Source organism: Anguilla rostrata, chromosome 2, assembly GCF_018555375.3.
Source record: "Anguilla rostrata isolate EN2019 chromosome 2, ASM1855537v3, whole genome shotgun sequence".
Taxonomy (NCBI): Eukaryota; Metazoa; Chordata; class Actinopteri; order Anguilliformes; family Anguillidae; genus Anguilla; species Anguilla rostrata.
In genome coordinates this window covers 66,898,858-66,914,175 of record NC_057934.1, presented here as the reverse complement: position 1 = coordinate 66,914,175, position 15,318 = coordinate 66,898,858, and the positions used below count along the sequence as shown (strand labels likewise).

At 39.4% G+C, this 15,318-nt stretch overlaps 1 protein-coding gene and 1 long non-coding RNA gene across 4 annotated transcripts in view; one reads left to right on the top strand and one right to left on the bottom strand.

The window, feature by feature from the left end:
• Positions 1-3,555, top strand: part of LOC135248998 (uncharacterized) — a 61,276-nt gene extending 57,721 nt beyond the window's left edge. The window contains exon 2 of the long non-coding RNA XR_010328536.1: positions 3,338-3,555. This is a non-coding gene — a long non-coding RNA (uncharacterized LOC135248998). The remainder of the gene's footprint in view (positions 1-3,337) is intronic.
• LOC135248993 (CD276 antigen-like) lies at positions 2,077-11,777 on the bottom strand. Of its 3 annotated transcripts, XM_064324163.1 has the most exons (9): positions 11,617-11,759; positions 11,328-11,442; positions 10,436-10,512; positions 9,274-9,612; positions 7,899-8,210; positions 6,770-6,898; positions 6,319-6,351; positions 5,145-5,183; positions 2,077-4,983 (listed from the first exon to the last, which is right to left on the bottom strand). In XM_064324163.1, the coding sequence occupies exons 2-9, from the start codon at positions 11,354-11,356 to the stop codon at positions 4,928-4,930; spliced, it is 1,014 nt and encodes a 337-aa protein (XP_064180233.1). In that variant the 5' UTR covers positions 11,357-11,442; positions 11,617-11,759; the 3' UTR covers positions 2,077-4,927. The 3 variants fall into 3 exon arrangements, with proteins under 3 accessions (XP_064180233.1, XP_064180232.1, XP_064180234.1); XM_064324162.1 differs by lacking the exon at positions 11,328-11,442 and having other exon boundaries at positions 2,077-5,043; positions 11,617-11,777; XM_064324164.1 differs by lacking the exon at positions 6,319-6,351 and having other exon boundaries at positions 11,617-11,758.
• Between the last annotated feature and the right edge of the window lie 3,541 nt (positions 11,778-15,318).

Genomic DNA, 15,318 nt, shown 5'->3' with positions numbered 1-15,318 from the left:
CATTATTATACAGCGCAGTTCGTAATTATTTGGACAGCGACACACTTGTTATTTTCGCTGTGTACTTCAGAACACTGGATTTGAATTGAAATCACCAGGTTAAAGTGCAGACGGTCAGCTTTGAGGGTATTTACATATCCTATGATCCATTTAGAAATTACAGCCCTTTTCATACATAGTCCTGCCATTTTAGGAGACCAAATGTAATTGGACAATTTAACACAATCTTAAATGAAGTCATCAAATTTTGTAATTTTCATTTGATCACTGCCTGAAGTCAGTGTCCCACAGACATCACAAGATTTCCTGGTGATGCTCTGCTAGTCCTGGACTGCAGCGATTTTCAGTTTCTGTTCATTTTTGGGATATTTTTGCGTTGGGAAATTCACTTGGCCAGTCAAGAACATTCCACTTTTTGGTCCCTTGGGTGTGTTTGGGGTCATTCCCCTGCTGTAAGTCGGATGAGTTTTTGAAGAGGATTGCGCGGCAAGTCACAGAATTCCCATTTCTACAGAAGAGGACTGCGCGGGAAGTCACAGAATTCCCATTTCTACAAAAGGGAATTGCGCGGGAAGTCACAGAATTCCCATCTCTACAGAAGAGAGATTGGCGTTGACTCCGTAAATTAGCATGTCAATTCAGCCCTCTGAACTCAACTGTGACGTAACCAACTATGTGATATTTGGACCAATAGCTGAGAGGGGGAGGTCGGAGAACAAGAAAGAACTTTTCTAAAAGTTCTTCCTGGAGGCCGTCGCACACTGCACCGTACGAGCACACAACACCGCGTCTTTTTGTTCGTCAGTTGTTCTGATTGCGTCGTTTTGCTCAAAATATCTGCTTCGTACGAAGTATACTGCCTACTTTAGTAGACAGGGGCAGTCCTGCTGGCTGTAGTGTAGGCGAGGGTCAGGACTTTGAACCTGATCCTGGCAGCAACCGATAGCCAGTGCAGTGACCTCAGCAGAGGAGTGACGTGGGAGAACTCGGGATTTGCTTTGAACGACACTGTGTTATCACAATACATGTACTTGAAATCTGTTATGAAATGCCCCATGACAAAGGGTATTGAAGTTTTTCAAGTTCAAAGAGCAACCTTGATTTACAAGTTGAGATACACTGCTTGCTGGTAGAGGAACGGCCTCAGCTATAAACTGCAGAGTCTTTCCTACATTTGCAACATTATCCATGGGAAGGATTGGGAAAGTAACTCTCCCTATCCAACTCTGTGAGATATGAAGTCATTCAGATGAAGGTCTTGCACAGGGCCTACATTACACCATGTACATTTTTGGACAAGTTGGATTCAAATATCTCATTTTTGTGCTGGAATGGCTGTGGTTGCTAATCACATCCATCTATTGTGGGATTGTCCACTCGTTCATAAATGCTTGGCTGAAGTAAACAATATGTTATGCATGATGTTAAATGTTTGCATTCCAGTACATTCACTTAAAATATACTTATTAGGGAGTAGAAAATATCAGATCGTGAATTACACCACGAGCCATTGCATTAGCTTTTCGGGCAGTGCAATACTCATGAACTGGAACGGGTGCAAACTGGGCTGTTTTAGCTCAGATAACTGGCTTACGCCTGTCATGGAGTTAGGGGCGACATAGCTCAGGAGGTAAGAGTGATTGTCTGGCAGACGGAGGGATGCCGGTTCAAACCCCGCCCTGGGTGTGTCAAAGTGTCTTTGACACTTAACCCCTAACTGCTCTGGTGAATGAGAGGCATCAATTGCAAAGCACTTTGGATAAAAGCGCTATATAAATGCAGTCCATTTACCACTTATTACTGAGGAAAGTGGCCCTCGGCACTCAGAGATTACAATACAGGACAAGATGGCCTGGGATATTCATTAGATCATTTCTTCATGCAATAGCCTGATATTGAGAGATGATGTTTTGTGAGCGTTTGTTTTGTTCGGCCAAATGTCCGTGTTTATTGTTGCTCTTGGTTATTTGCGTCTTTCTATTTTTCTCTAAATAAAAAACTGTGCAGTGGAAAAAAGAAAAGGGATGATGCACAAAGCACTGAAAACACTAGACATTTAACTTTCCGGGAAATGAATGACCTTTTAACGTTGAGTAATTTTATTAATTTAGCACACAATGCAGCAGTTCACACAGAAATTTTTGTTCATAATTGCGAAGGCCGAAAAATCTGCAAGGCACTGCAGCTGAAACAGTGTGTTATTGTACAGATTGCAATGGGTGCCTTTTTCAGTCACATTAATTTAACTGGATGCCTTTATTTCATGCATAGATGTGTAAGAAAAAAATTTGTCATCACATATTTTTGTAACATTTTTTTCCAGGAACTAAAATGGCTGCTGAAAGAAATTATTTTGTGCAACTTCACAGATTAAGAAATACCAACAGTGTGTACTGTACTGCAGAAATACCCACAGTGGGCATCCATTTATCAGAGTAATAACAGCCTCTGTTCGTCTGCTAAACTGTATTGTGAAGACCTGCTTTTTCAATGACTTAAAATGTAAAGTGGCTTTATTATATTTGACCTTCATTTCCCTCTGGAAAAATCTGGATGCCCTGCCTGTATATAATATGCTACTGAAACAAATAAGAAAATACAAATAAACATTTTGTTAAATTATAAAACATTTTACTGTAAAAAAAACTAACTTGCATTGTAATCAAAGGTGTTATCACAAAACAAATCCTGATTATTATTTTAAATAATCCTTTACATAATCAAGTAATTATAATTAGTCCAATAATAAAACAGCATTATAAAGTATAGAAGCAATATATTAGAAGCACCACAAAGTAAGAAAGTACAAGTTTTAAACAAAGAGAAATGCACTGTGGAAAATCTATGAATCCACACATCAATTTTAGTTTTTTTACAGTTTATCAATACAAATATAAAACAAGCAGACGTAAATTTTGGATCAAAAATGACCCATCACCCAAAATCTGCAGCATGTGAATTAGTGTACGTATGCACAAACCAGTGAAAAGAAAGGAGTGTTAACAATCCCACCATTCAAGCCAAAAAATACACCGTAATTATAACAATCACAACATTTAAACCAGGGGTGAAGGGTGTTAACGATCACAACACTCAGAATTCAGCAGTGATTAACACATTTAAAACAACAAAAATTCAACTACATCTATTTACAGTTTTATTTGCAAAAGTAGATTGTGAATGGAACATATGATATAAAAAGGTTTTTTTTTTAAATCCAAAATGGGAAAAAATGAATATGCTTGAAAAACAGAAGCTGAATTTTCATTCTTTTGGTTAACTGTTATAACATCCAACAATTTCACTGAAATCAGTAAGGGTTCCTAGGAGATCAAAGGATCCCCCATGTGAAACCATCTTGCTACCTTTTTAGTTCACAGACTTCTTTAAGGAATGGCGATCATGTTTCTACATGTACAGCACAAAACATCTGTACACACTCACGTCCGAAAATATCTTCAGTGAGAACGCAAAGGCAAGGAGTGCAACAATGGGGCCCAAATGAACTTCATCTAAATTGCACAATGCAGTAAAGTTTAGACCAACCCTTGTAATGACAATGCGAATGCAGAGGTAAGGCCTGTACAATCACCAGGTTGAATTATTATAATGCTTTGTTGTTGTTGGTGTCCTGGACTCTTAGGAATGTAGTGTTAATTTAGCGACAACAAAGTTCACGTTGGGATCCACTGTATAGTTCCAAGTTTAACTGACACTGTTCTTTTTCACAGATGCTGCGCAGAGCATTTTCTGCACCGCGGTTGCTGTTCTGCCCCCTTTAATCTAGGGTTGAATTACTTCCTCCTCACTACCTATAAAGCACTTATGAGCACTTCCAAATCTTGGAGATCCTGTTTCTGCGGTCTGCAGACACAGAGACCTCACAGCAAAGCAATCCGAGGCATAGGTTTAGGCTGCTCTGCACCATGTCTTTGTAACCGAAATCCAAAACATATCAGTCATTAAGGCCGTGTGAAACACCCTCCTAACAAGAGGTGTGCTCAGAATATGTACTGGCGACTAAACATAAAATATTTATAAAAATATTCCTCATTGTTTTTCAGTCGTACTGCAGAAGTGTCATGAGTAGTGCAAAGTAGCCCTTGCAGTAAAAAGGCTTGCTCTCTGATTGATGGGACCCAAAGATAGCTTCTTCCTCTGTGAGGCATCCTAAAAAAAAAGTATGACTTACTTCCTGAAAAGTACGTACATTCAGCCGAACCCCCAAATAAATATATCAAGATCATTTTTTGAAAATTTTATGTACGTAATTTTCCTATCCAGTGTGCTTAGTAGTAGGCAAGTAAGCAGTTTTGGACACGGCCTAGACCTTGCCTGTTCCTATGCTGATTCTTATTTTAATGCCTCTTCAATGCACAGCACAATGAGCACTATATACAAGCTTATTGTATTATATTGTTCTGTATCTTTTGACATTTTGTAAAATAGTTTGTGATCACGTTCCACAATTCGACTGAACTGTGTTGCCCTGTTTGTTATTTTTTTCCCTCATTTTATGTGTTATTTTACTTGTGTGATACTTCGTTTTGAGCATTACATTTTCTCACATCACTAATTCGCATGCAGTGTCTCCACAAACTTCAGTTTGAGGTTCCATATCAGGAAATGAAGAGGACGTGATGCTCTTTTTGGGGGGAAAAAGGGAAGCTGTCTGTTTTTAGTCTGGTAGAACTGTAAAGAGCAACCGAAAGTAAATTCATCACAGGGGATTACCAAAGCATTCTTGATTGCACTGCCATGACAAACTACCAATCAGAAATAAAGCTGGAGCAGAGTCATTAGTTTCTCTCTGAGTTCACAGACACACAGAAAGGAAAAGTAAAATTCCGCCATTTCCCCAGAATCTGCAGCGATTTGTTACTATAAGGATTAGACACAGTCCTGAAGAAGGGGCAATAATCCAACTTCATTTGTTAAAAGGTTCAGGCACAGATTCCGTCATATCGTTCAAACCTGCCGAGCCTGTTGAACAAGAAGAGATTGTTATCCACCGCATTGCCTGGAAACCTTTTTTGAGAAAGTCTTTAAAAAAAATTTAAAAAACCAAACAAATCTAAGCTACGTTAAAAATGTGAGACATTATCAACTGACTAGGGCACTGTGACGGAACAGGAAATAATTACCTTCTTCCATCGTGTCTGAACCCTCTGGATACCTCACCCCTAAAAGCAGAAGAGAGAAGGTTAGACGTACAGTACACACACTGCCTGCATTGGTCGATGGACAGGTTACTCTATGTAGCCCATTTCCCCACAACAAAAGGCCTGTCTGTTTCTCACAAGAGTTGCAGGATACTGAAAGTTGAAGATTCCCAAATTCCCAGATGACATAAAATGAAAAACGTTAATGGAAAATAAAGGACAGATGACAGTGAACTGAAGCCAAAAGGAAGCCAAACATCTCACGCTATTCCCATCCTGCTTATAAAATATATATATTTTTAATTACCCATTATTAGATCTATTAAAATCTACCAAGTTCTCTACAGTAGGTCAGGGCTCTTTGTCTGTTACTGATGCGGAGGGATTCATCAGGCAATTCTGATGCAAATGTCTCGCAAGTAATTCTCTGATTTTCTGGCAGCGATCACCGGTTCTCCCCCCACTTAATGTGGCAGTTTGATTGTGGAGTCATACACCACAGCCCCTAATGCTGCATTGTCCCCTGTACGCACCAGTAAAAGATTAAAACATGAAAACACCTCCCTATGGCTGACACATAAAATAGAGTGCCACTATTTTGAAAAGGCAACTTCAATTAGACATTCAAAGGTAAATCAGTTTCTATGAGGGCCATACAGCCAACAGAAAAAGATTCCACGAAGGTTCCGCAAAAGTGATGCAGTCAAAAGAAATGTAGGAAAGTCCCTCCATTCCAGCAGATTTCCAATGGTTTTACAGAATGGATCACAATTTTACTGTATTCCAGTAAATTGCTTATCCACTATGTAGCAGGGCTGCCCACTCCTGTTCCTGGAGATCAACTGGCCTGTAGGTTCTAATTTTAACCCCAATTTTACAAATTAGCAGCTCAAAGAAATCTCTAGCTGATGATGTTTTCCTTGGGTTGAAAACATACAGGATAGTAGATCTCCAGGAAGAGGATTGGGCATCTTTTTGTCTTTAAATTTATTTGTACTTCACCAGGCTATATTATTTTGCACAATTATACAATTTTGATAAATTCATGCCCATCACTGTGACAGCGATGTTTCTGACTAAAGCCAGATTAAAGTTCAAGAGAGTCTGAGAAACCATTGGAGTATGACTAATAGCTACCGTAAAAACAAAATCATACCCAATATGGGGTGAGTTGATGGCCTTCGGGCCTCTGTAATGAAATAATTAAATAATTAGACCCTCACATTATCCAGGTATCTATATACAGTACTGCGCCCATGTCTAAACAGTACTCACATATGATTACTCCTAATGACTGTTGAAAATACTGGCAGTTTAATAATTCTTCACCGACCTCCTTTTTTTGCTTGGCAAGTGACACTTTTATTAAGGCTTATTTCCATTTCACACCAACTGTGGAGCAGAGGAGGACGCGTGTGCATTTGTGCGACCACTTAACTGCGCTGCATTGTGCAGCATTCCAATCTGAACAAATCACAAAATTTCCCTAACCTCTGAGCCAAACAGGAAGTGTGTCAGGAAAAAGGAGGGGGAGCTGAAGCCATTGCTTTGCTGCTTGGCTGAAGCAGCCCGTGCAGACTCCTGCTGAACGCCATTTCCGTACTCACGCTGAGCGCGCCGTCTGCGCAACAGAGCCAAAATCAGCAGGCCACACACCAGGGATCCAACGATGACGATGACTGCCGCAATGGCCGTGCTGCTCTTGTCTCCCATCGCCTTCTCCTTCAACGTATCCACTGCAATTGACAGAAGTGGAGAACAGGAGCATTAGTCTCAGGAATCAAAAAGCCCAATATTATAAATTAAGGCACGGAAGGCCCATTTATAAGCAGTAGGTGTAAAGTTAACTCTACAAACCGACACTTAGCATTACAAACAGAGATAAATACAACAAAACAGCGAACCAATCTTTTACATAGCCATTACATCAGTACCCCAGAAGGCAACTCAATAAGAACGAGGACAGCCAAGAGCGTCAGGGGAACCACAGTTTTTTCTGAAGTGGTGTGCCAGGTGAGCAGTTGAATACGCTGATTACAAATGGGACAGATTATTTATATATGTGGTGTAGGGATGGCTGGTTTAAGCAGCCACACCTGCCCTGGGTCAAGCTAATTAGACCTGGCCAATTGGATAATTGGTTAAGAATTAGATAATTGGCTAGGCTAATTGGACCCAGGAACAGGAGTGGCTGCACCTGTGGGTAGTGAGGTAATCACTGCGCACAGGTTAAATCTGCCATCCCCACTCACACGGGGAGCTCTCTGTCATGACAGGGTTTAAGATCTGCTCATTTGGCTGTACCATCTTGCCAAACCCTTGTAAAATAAATCTGGACTGTTGGAACATCATCTCCCTGTGTCTCTGTGCTGGAGGGCCCCAAGGAAAGCCACTTCGGTGGCCTGTGGCAGGTGTGTTTGTCACAATATACGTATGGGAATGATCTGTCAGAAAATCACTGTCAGAAAATCATTTTGTCCCCCCAAGATATTTTACTGCATTTATTTACTCAGATCAGCATATGAAAAGCATTTTGCAGCAGTGTGTCAGGCAGGTCGCTGGCTATTACTAGGTTTGATGGAAATGGATAAGGATGTTGATAATAAAAAATAACCAGAATAAGAGTTCCCTTTGCAGTGTACCTAGATGAAGTGGGGGGGAACAATTAACTTCAAGGCAAGTTGGGAGACTGCATCACAGAAAGTGAAACCAATGGAGAGGATAAATAATTCTTACCGTTTTCCCGAAATTTAAGGTCAAATTCTGCCTTTCCTTCTTCCACACCATTGTTGTTTAACACTAAGCACCGATACTGAGGAGTGATGGAGGATGCCCTAAGCGTGAACTTGCTGGATAAGTTTGTGCGTTTGTCCGTGGTCTCCACCATGGTCATTTCTGCACTGCGGGTCCAGTTGGTGCCGTGCTGGTCGTACCAGTGGATCATGCCAACCGGGTAACCCCCAGAGGCATTGCAGAATAATGTGACTTTCATTTCCTCCTGTAGGTCCTTCTCCGGAACTGAGCTCATGTCTGGTTTGGAGTAAGTGGCTAGACAGTGAAAAGAAAGGTCAATTAACATTTGACATTGCAAAATCAACTGTGTACCTACCGCGTCCACCTGTTAAGTCATTCAGCCTGTAATCAGAAACAAAGTTAATCATGAACTAGTACCAAGCTTTAAACGGCCATTTAATATTAACCCTAGCTGAACACAACACAATAAATCTCGAGAAGCTCATAAAATCTGACTTATTTCTGGCTTTTCTTTCGTTAGGCTCTCCATGGATCATGGCTATTGACTACAGTTCTTATACGAGATCCCCTTTTCTCTCCAGCTTTTTAAAATGGTTAAGTTTTGGAAACTATTTCCAGGAAATCAGACTGTTTATAGGTATGGCTCATTGCCTCAGTAGCATTGGAATGAGGGACTTTTTCTGTGGGAATGGGTGAATCAAGCATCAACCGTATGATGGATTTGAAAGAGGACTGGCATTGATAAAGTAGGTGTAAATTAAAGTTTGGGGTGTATAATTTTAGTATAAGTTGTAATTCGTATAAAGCAAGTTCTTATTTATAACTTAATTAATTTTACCCCATACATGCAATCTCAAAATTGCAGCCGGGACAACGGGGAAAGAACCCTCATAGAATTTTACTGTGTGCACCACAGGAGAACAAAGGCATTAATGTATGACTCTCAAAACAACATTCAAGTGAAAACAATTATTTAATGTGTGAATTTAAAAAAGTGACCCGTCACAGACTCATTACATTTTTGCATTTGCTGCAATCAAAGTACTCCAGTTAAATCCATCAGACTGTTGTTCTGTAACCTGCTCGGTGGTTAAAATTTTTAAACATTGAAATCCAACCACATTGCCCCCTCCACCCATCAGGTATGCTTCCAAACAAGTAATTGGGTCAAACAGATTGGACCTGGGTCAGAGACATGGCCACAGCTCAGTCTCGACTCAAAAGGCAATATTAACACCTAAGGGCCCTGGAGGTTTTAAAGAAGGTGCACATGGAGGTTCTAAAGTCTGTTTCCCTTTTCATTTCTCATCATATGAAATATAAAAATGTACATCACTATTATATTTTATATACCCACCTGTGACAGAAAGGCTTACAACTGCTTTGGCTTCACCGCTGTCAGTTACAACTTCGCATTCATATTTCCCTTCATCTGTCCTCATTGTGTTTTTCACCAGAAAGGACACGTCTATGTTGCTGCCAGACATCTGTAACTGCTTAAAGGAGAATCGTGGATCTTCCGGCATTCTAACTTTGTCATTTATAAACATTATTAAAGGACCCTTCCCTCCTGGCCGCCTCCATGTTGCCGCTGTGACCGTCACGCTTTCCCCACGAGAATTCAGAAAGCATTTCAATAAAGAGTCCTTGCCATGGACCCCATGGTTTTCATCCTGGCAATTCAGGGAGACCAACTCTGCACAAATAAACAAGGCAACATCAGAAAACATGGAGGGGAAAAATAAAAATAAAAAAACAGGCCAGACAAACTGGACACAGGACAAAAACAGGAGTGAAAGCAACTCAATAAGTTAGACGAGTTAAAAAATAGTTTAATTATTGAGCATATCTATGAGCAAAGCCAATCTATGACTGAAACCGCATCCAAACAATGAACGGTGATACGTGAGACATGAGCCTGAACGACACGACCAGTTTGTGAGCTTGAAATAGGAGGAAATTTTACCTTGAAGCTTTTCATTTCTTTGATTAATTCATAAACTTTACTTACCAATACTTTTTATGATTTAATAGCAAATAATCCCAGAAGTCAGTACAATAATACACTTTACCTAAGAGGTAAATCACAACAGCTTTTTGAGTGGAGTTTGTAAGCACACTTGACAAAATCTGTGCTTTTCAATAAGCATCTGGGCAGATCATGTTAAGTAATGTTTACGTTGACAATATGCTCTGACTTGAGGCAAAAATAATTACGGTTACATTTTTAAACAAGTTCAAATACTCTGCATATAAGCAAATACTTCATAATTGTGTTATGCACACAAGCAATGCTAATACAAAATTGGGGAATGATTAGCTCTTCGTTTTAATATTATTTATTCAGAAAATTAACCGCTTCATTGTTACTGACAATAAAATGATCCGTCTGCCACTGTCTCCAGTTCAGTTCAAAAACAAATGAAACTGTTCAAAGAATCTGATAAATCCATGCATTCGCTTTCAATTTAACAGGGACTTTTTTTACATGTGATATTGGCCAACAAAAACCAACTTACTGTCAGCAGACACTGCACACATGAATTCAGCATACAATACTACATACAGGATCCAGATGACAGATGCCATTTTTCTCCTTTAATGCAAGACGAAAAGGAAAAACAAGTTATGGTATACAAAACATATGTTTTAGAGGAAATCATTCCCATTACTACATCAAATTAAATGGTTTGCAATATCCATGGTTAAATATTCAGTGCAATAATGATGTTAGGCCGAGATTCTTCCGTATTACAGTAGTTTCTGCAGGGCGAGAAACCTGAACAGGAGATTCTGCCAAACAACAGTAGGCATTGGCTTCTGATTGGTGTGTGAGGAGTTGCGCAACCTCAACACAGAGTAAATGTTAATTTATGAACATTACTTTGCTGTTGTTATACGGCATGTTGCTGTTGATTTACAATAGGTTTTGTGAGAATATTTTATGGGTAATGAAATATTACAGCAATCCTTACTGTAATCTAAAATACAATCAGTTCCTTAAACGCACAAATTGACCAATCAGCACACACAATTGTAATTTCTCATTGTAATTTTGTTTTGTTTTGTGTATTGTTTCCAAAGCTGTATCACAAACATTCCGTGATTGCACAGATTGCAGTCCCTGTGAGGTTTGTGCCAAGGACAGTTTCCTCGCAAACGGAGCCAAATGGGAAATCAACCATCGGGGTTTTTCCCAGCTACGGGAGGTCTCCATACACAGAAGTTTAAACACACAGATAAATTATGTTTACTTTCAGGGCTCTCCGATTTGCCTATATTGGATACAACGTGGCTACATCCCAGTCAGCAAGAAAACTTTCACTTTTCCTTGTAGCCTACGTTACGTTTTAAGCTGAACGCCTAGACGGAGCTTCACCATAGACTGTATAAAAATAGAGCTTCACCGACTTTTCACCACACAAATGTTCCCTGGGCATTATCTTCACCCTCTGCAGTCGGACTCTCTCCAAAACACAACTGAATCGCACACGTGTGATTGAAGTTCAGTTATCAAGAGCACCAACTAAAATACTGAAAATTACGTTCATGCCAGATAGCTTAGAGATTCTAACGAGATATTAAAACAGAAACGACCAATTCATAATCCTATTTCGAAGATATGACTAGCAAGTTGAAGTAAAAAATAAAACCGTTTGTTCATTGAGAAAACAAATAGAAAATTCGATATTTCCCTTACCTTAATGCAAGTGAATTTAAGTAAATGAACAGCCAAGTCCTTTCCGTGTTGCTGTGTAAAACAAACTGCTTGTTCCTGTGTTAGTTGCTTTCGGTTTCATTTTTGTCAAATCTTCCCTCTACCAATCGGGACTCGTTCAGCATGTCCATATTTTTTACCAATAAAATCTCCCCTTTTCTGCAGCTCCATTTTTTATTCGTCTTGCTCATCCATTCCTTGCCAATCAAATGCGGCAACGCAGCTTTTAAACGCATCGCGGTAGAATCCGATGACAGCGACAGAGTTCAAGAATGAAGCGGGATTGTGCGTTATTCTCTAGGTAAACATTAAATCGTTAAATGGTCAAGAGGAAAACAAAGCTAACGGTCGTTTGATAGTAGCAGAGACGATATACGTTTATTCTGCCGTCTCTGATAGCAATTTAGCTGGACTAGGTAGCTAACGGAAATTTACCTGAAAGATCCGGTCAATTAGCTATATGATGTAATTATCAATGTGTGTTAGCTATTGTTATGATGTTCTGTGGAGCAATGCCATAGCAATGACATAGTCATATAAATTGTAGTTGCAGTAAACATAGACTGATAAAATTCCTTGCACTGACAGCGATTCCTTGTTAAGATGACATGAGTTGAATATAAATCAAGTCAGATCACCTGCTGCAGCTCCTGCTCCTTCTGTCCACAATGCAGTGACCTCACACATATCCTCCCCACAGCCAACACTGAATTTAGGAATGGTAATGGCCTACCATATTTATTTATTTTACAACGACAACAAACTTAACAAGAATGTTTTATATTTTATTTAGAATGGTTCTTTTCGGGTTTTTATTTTATTTTATTTATTTCCCCATATTCTCACGTCATTCTCTCCCACTTTGTAAAAGCTTGACCTGGTGGTACACGTAATGCTGCTGCAATGTCAAACCTTAATTTGGCTAAGAAGCCTGCTCAGGTTTGTTGGAGCACACATGATTTAATTACATAGTTTAGTATTAAATGCAATTCATCTTTGGATCATATATTGATTAATTTATATATAATAATTGAAGCCATTGTGATATATTATTAAATGACTTTAGCTGCTGTCTTTTGTGTGATTGTATCTCATAAAAAACACATTTTCAACGTACAAAAATGCCAAGTTACTAAAAAGTATTGATATCAAAATGACGCCAAGTTACGATACTACAAACAATATAGGCTATCTTGCCTCACCGAAATGACATAAGATGTATCTCAAAGCAATGCTACCCAATATTTCCTCAGTTCTTTCAAGTCACTTGGCCCTGTGTATAAGCATGCACTACATGAACAGGCCAAATATATGTGTGGATGGCTCTCTCACAGTCAAGATTGATTGAATAGGTGTGTGTATGTCCAATTTGTATTGGTATGTAGGCCTATGTATTTCGCTGCCCAGGCTTTCTGTTGCGTGAATGATAGTATGTTTCTTGGTACAAGTGTGTTCGTGAATGTGAATGTGAAGATGCTGCCAGGGAAATGTCCCCATGCGGATAAAGAATTTCTCTATGTGTGTATGTACAATATGTGTTTTACATGCAGTATTTATTGTACGTAGCAAATATACAATAACTTGCACATGTACTCAAATTCAGTTCAGAAGCAAGTATAAACATGTTTTCTGGAGAAATGTGCTTCCTGTCGTTGCTCAGCAGCAGTTCTGTACATTAATGAATTTATACATTAATTTCAATGTACAATGTTCAATGTGTTACATGAGGCAATTCGAAATATTTGTCTCTTTGATCTGACAGAAAGTTTACATGACATTGTGAAATGGTAAGATTAGAAAACACAGGGCCAAGTGACTTGAAAGAACTGAGGAAATATTGGGTAGCATTGCTTTGAGATACATCTTATGTCATTTCGGTGAGGCAAGATAGCCTATATTGTTTGTAGTATCGTAACTTGGCGTCATTTTGATATCAATACTTTTTAGTAACCTGGCATTTTTGTACGTTGAAAACGTGTTTTTTATGAGATATCAGTTCTTTTTGCAAAGCGTTTTATTATGAGAGTGAGAAATGCGACCCTGCAAGAAACGGTTGTGGATTATGGCTATCGTTGTGTGAATCTGTACAGTCTGATGAGCGTGTACCGTTCAGCAGTTTCGGTTTGCTATATATATTTAAAACAGTGTCTGTGAGAAAGGATGCAATGGCGTAAGCGTAAACGCATCAGAAACGCAGATGGAATATGGTATGTACTCACGGATTTGACGTCCATCCAACGAGCCTTGACTGACAAAATAATCAACACGCCCGTAGAATTATAACTCCCTAGGTCGCAACTTGTGTAGCCTTCTGTCCTGCTCCGTTGTCTGTTATTTCGTGGAGATGCACTATTAGTGTTTGTAAGGTTTATCCTTCTGTCCTGCTCCATTGTCTGTTATTTCGTGGAGATGCACTTTCAGTGTTTGTAAGGTTTATAAGGCATTTTGATAGGCTAATCTGCAGGTAGGAATCCTCTTCGCCGTTTTGCTAAACTAGAACCAGAAAACATGATAGTGGAGAATAGGAGCAGACGCATATGTCCCAGCAGGCTTTGCATATGAGAGAATAACAACAGTGTGGGAGAAATTAAAATGAAATTACGAAATTCCGTAGTTGAAACAATATGTTTTTAGCAGAATGGGCATGTAGGTGAAGGTTGACATGATCACGGAGTATAGTGCGAAGTAAATGGAGTGACCATGAGCGAGCTTATATTCCTTATCAAATGGTATATATAACAGTCGGTATTGAACATTGGTTGTTGAAGTGGAGGGTCAAATAACATTGCACACATTATTTACCTGTAATGTAATCTATTGCACGAATGTGTTTTTCTCATGTTCAGTGCTAGTAGTTATACTTATGAGTGAATCATGATTTTAAATGTAATGTTTTAATGCGGAGTTGCAGAACGTACATACGTAGTAATTGTGTGTAGCCTATGTGGCTAGATAGAGAACAGGGCGAGATAACATGGATGTAGAAACGTGGCGTTTGCTGATATTAAGGTTTTGTACAGTAGCCAAGTGAAGAAATATAGTTAGTAGAAATGGCACAGTGGTGAACCGGTGTAACTTTTAAATAAAAGGAATACATTTGCGTCATGAAATGCATATGGGTGGCCGTGAGTGAGTGAGGTTTACCAGTCTGTGACTTCGTTAGCTAATGCCATAGCTATGCAATGCGTGAAATATCATTAGCGAACCTGCCGGTAGTTTTAAAGAAGAACACAAGCCAGTAAGCACAGAAGAGCTTCAGTTGAATCCATATGGCTTAGCAATATTGTAGCCGGTCAATAACTGAACGTACAGACGGTAAGTCATAATGCATATATCTTAGCAATATTGTAGCCGGTTAATAACTGAACGGTGAACGGCGGGTAGATATGGTGCAAAAGCAATAATTAAGAAGTAGTAGACAATTATTAGTGAGGGTCGAAGCAAGTTAAAGAAACGGGTTCCAAGCTGGGCTTGAACATACGACCCAGTGTTCCCAAGCCTGTAACCTTACCCACTAGGCCACAGACGGATTAGCTGTTCAACCTGCGGAGTTGCGGAATGTACATAAGTACTAATTGTTTGTAGCGTATGTGGGTAGATAGAGAACAGGGCGAGGTAACAGGAATGTAGAAACGTGGCGTTTGCTGATATTAAGGTTTTGTACGGTAGCCAAGTGAAGAAATA

What these genes read in the sequence shown, in the direction of transcription:
- LOC135248993 (XM_064324162.1), bottom strand. Translation starts at nt 10,505, where the DNA reads ATGGCATCTGTCATCTGGATCCTGTATGTAGTATTGTATGCTGAATTC. An exon ending in GCGCAGACGGCGCGCTCAGC is followed by an intron (nt 6,352 to 6,769) that starts GTGAGTACGGAA and finishes ATTTCATTACAG; the next exon opens with AGGCCCGAAGGCCATCAACT. An exon ending in TTCAGACACGATGGAAGAAG is followed by an intron (nt 5,044 to 5,144) that starts GTAATTATTTCC and finishes TTTTTTTTAAAG; the next exon opens with ACTTTCTCAAAAAAGGTTTC.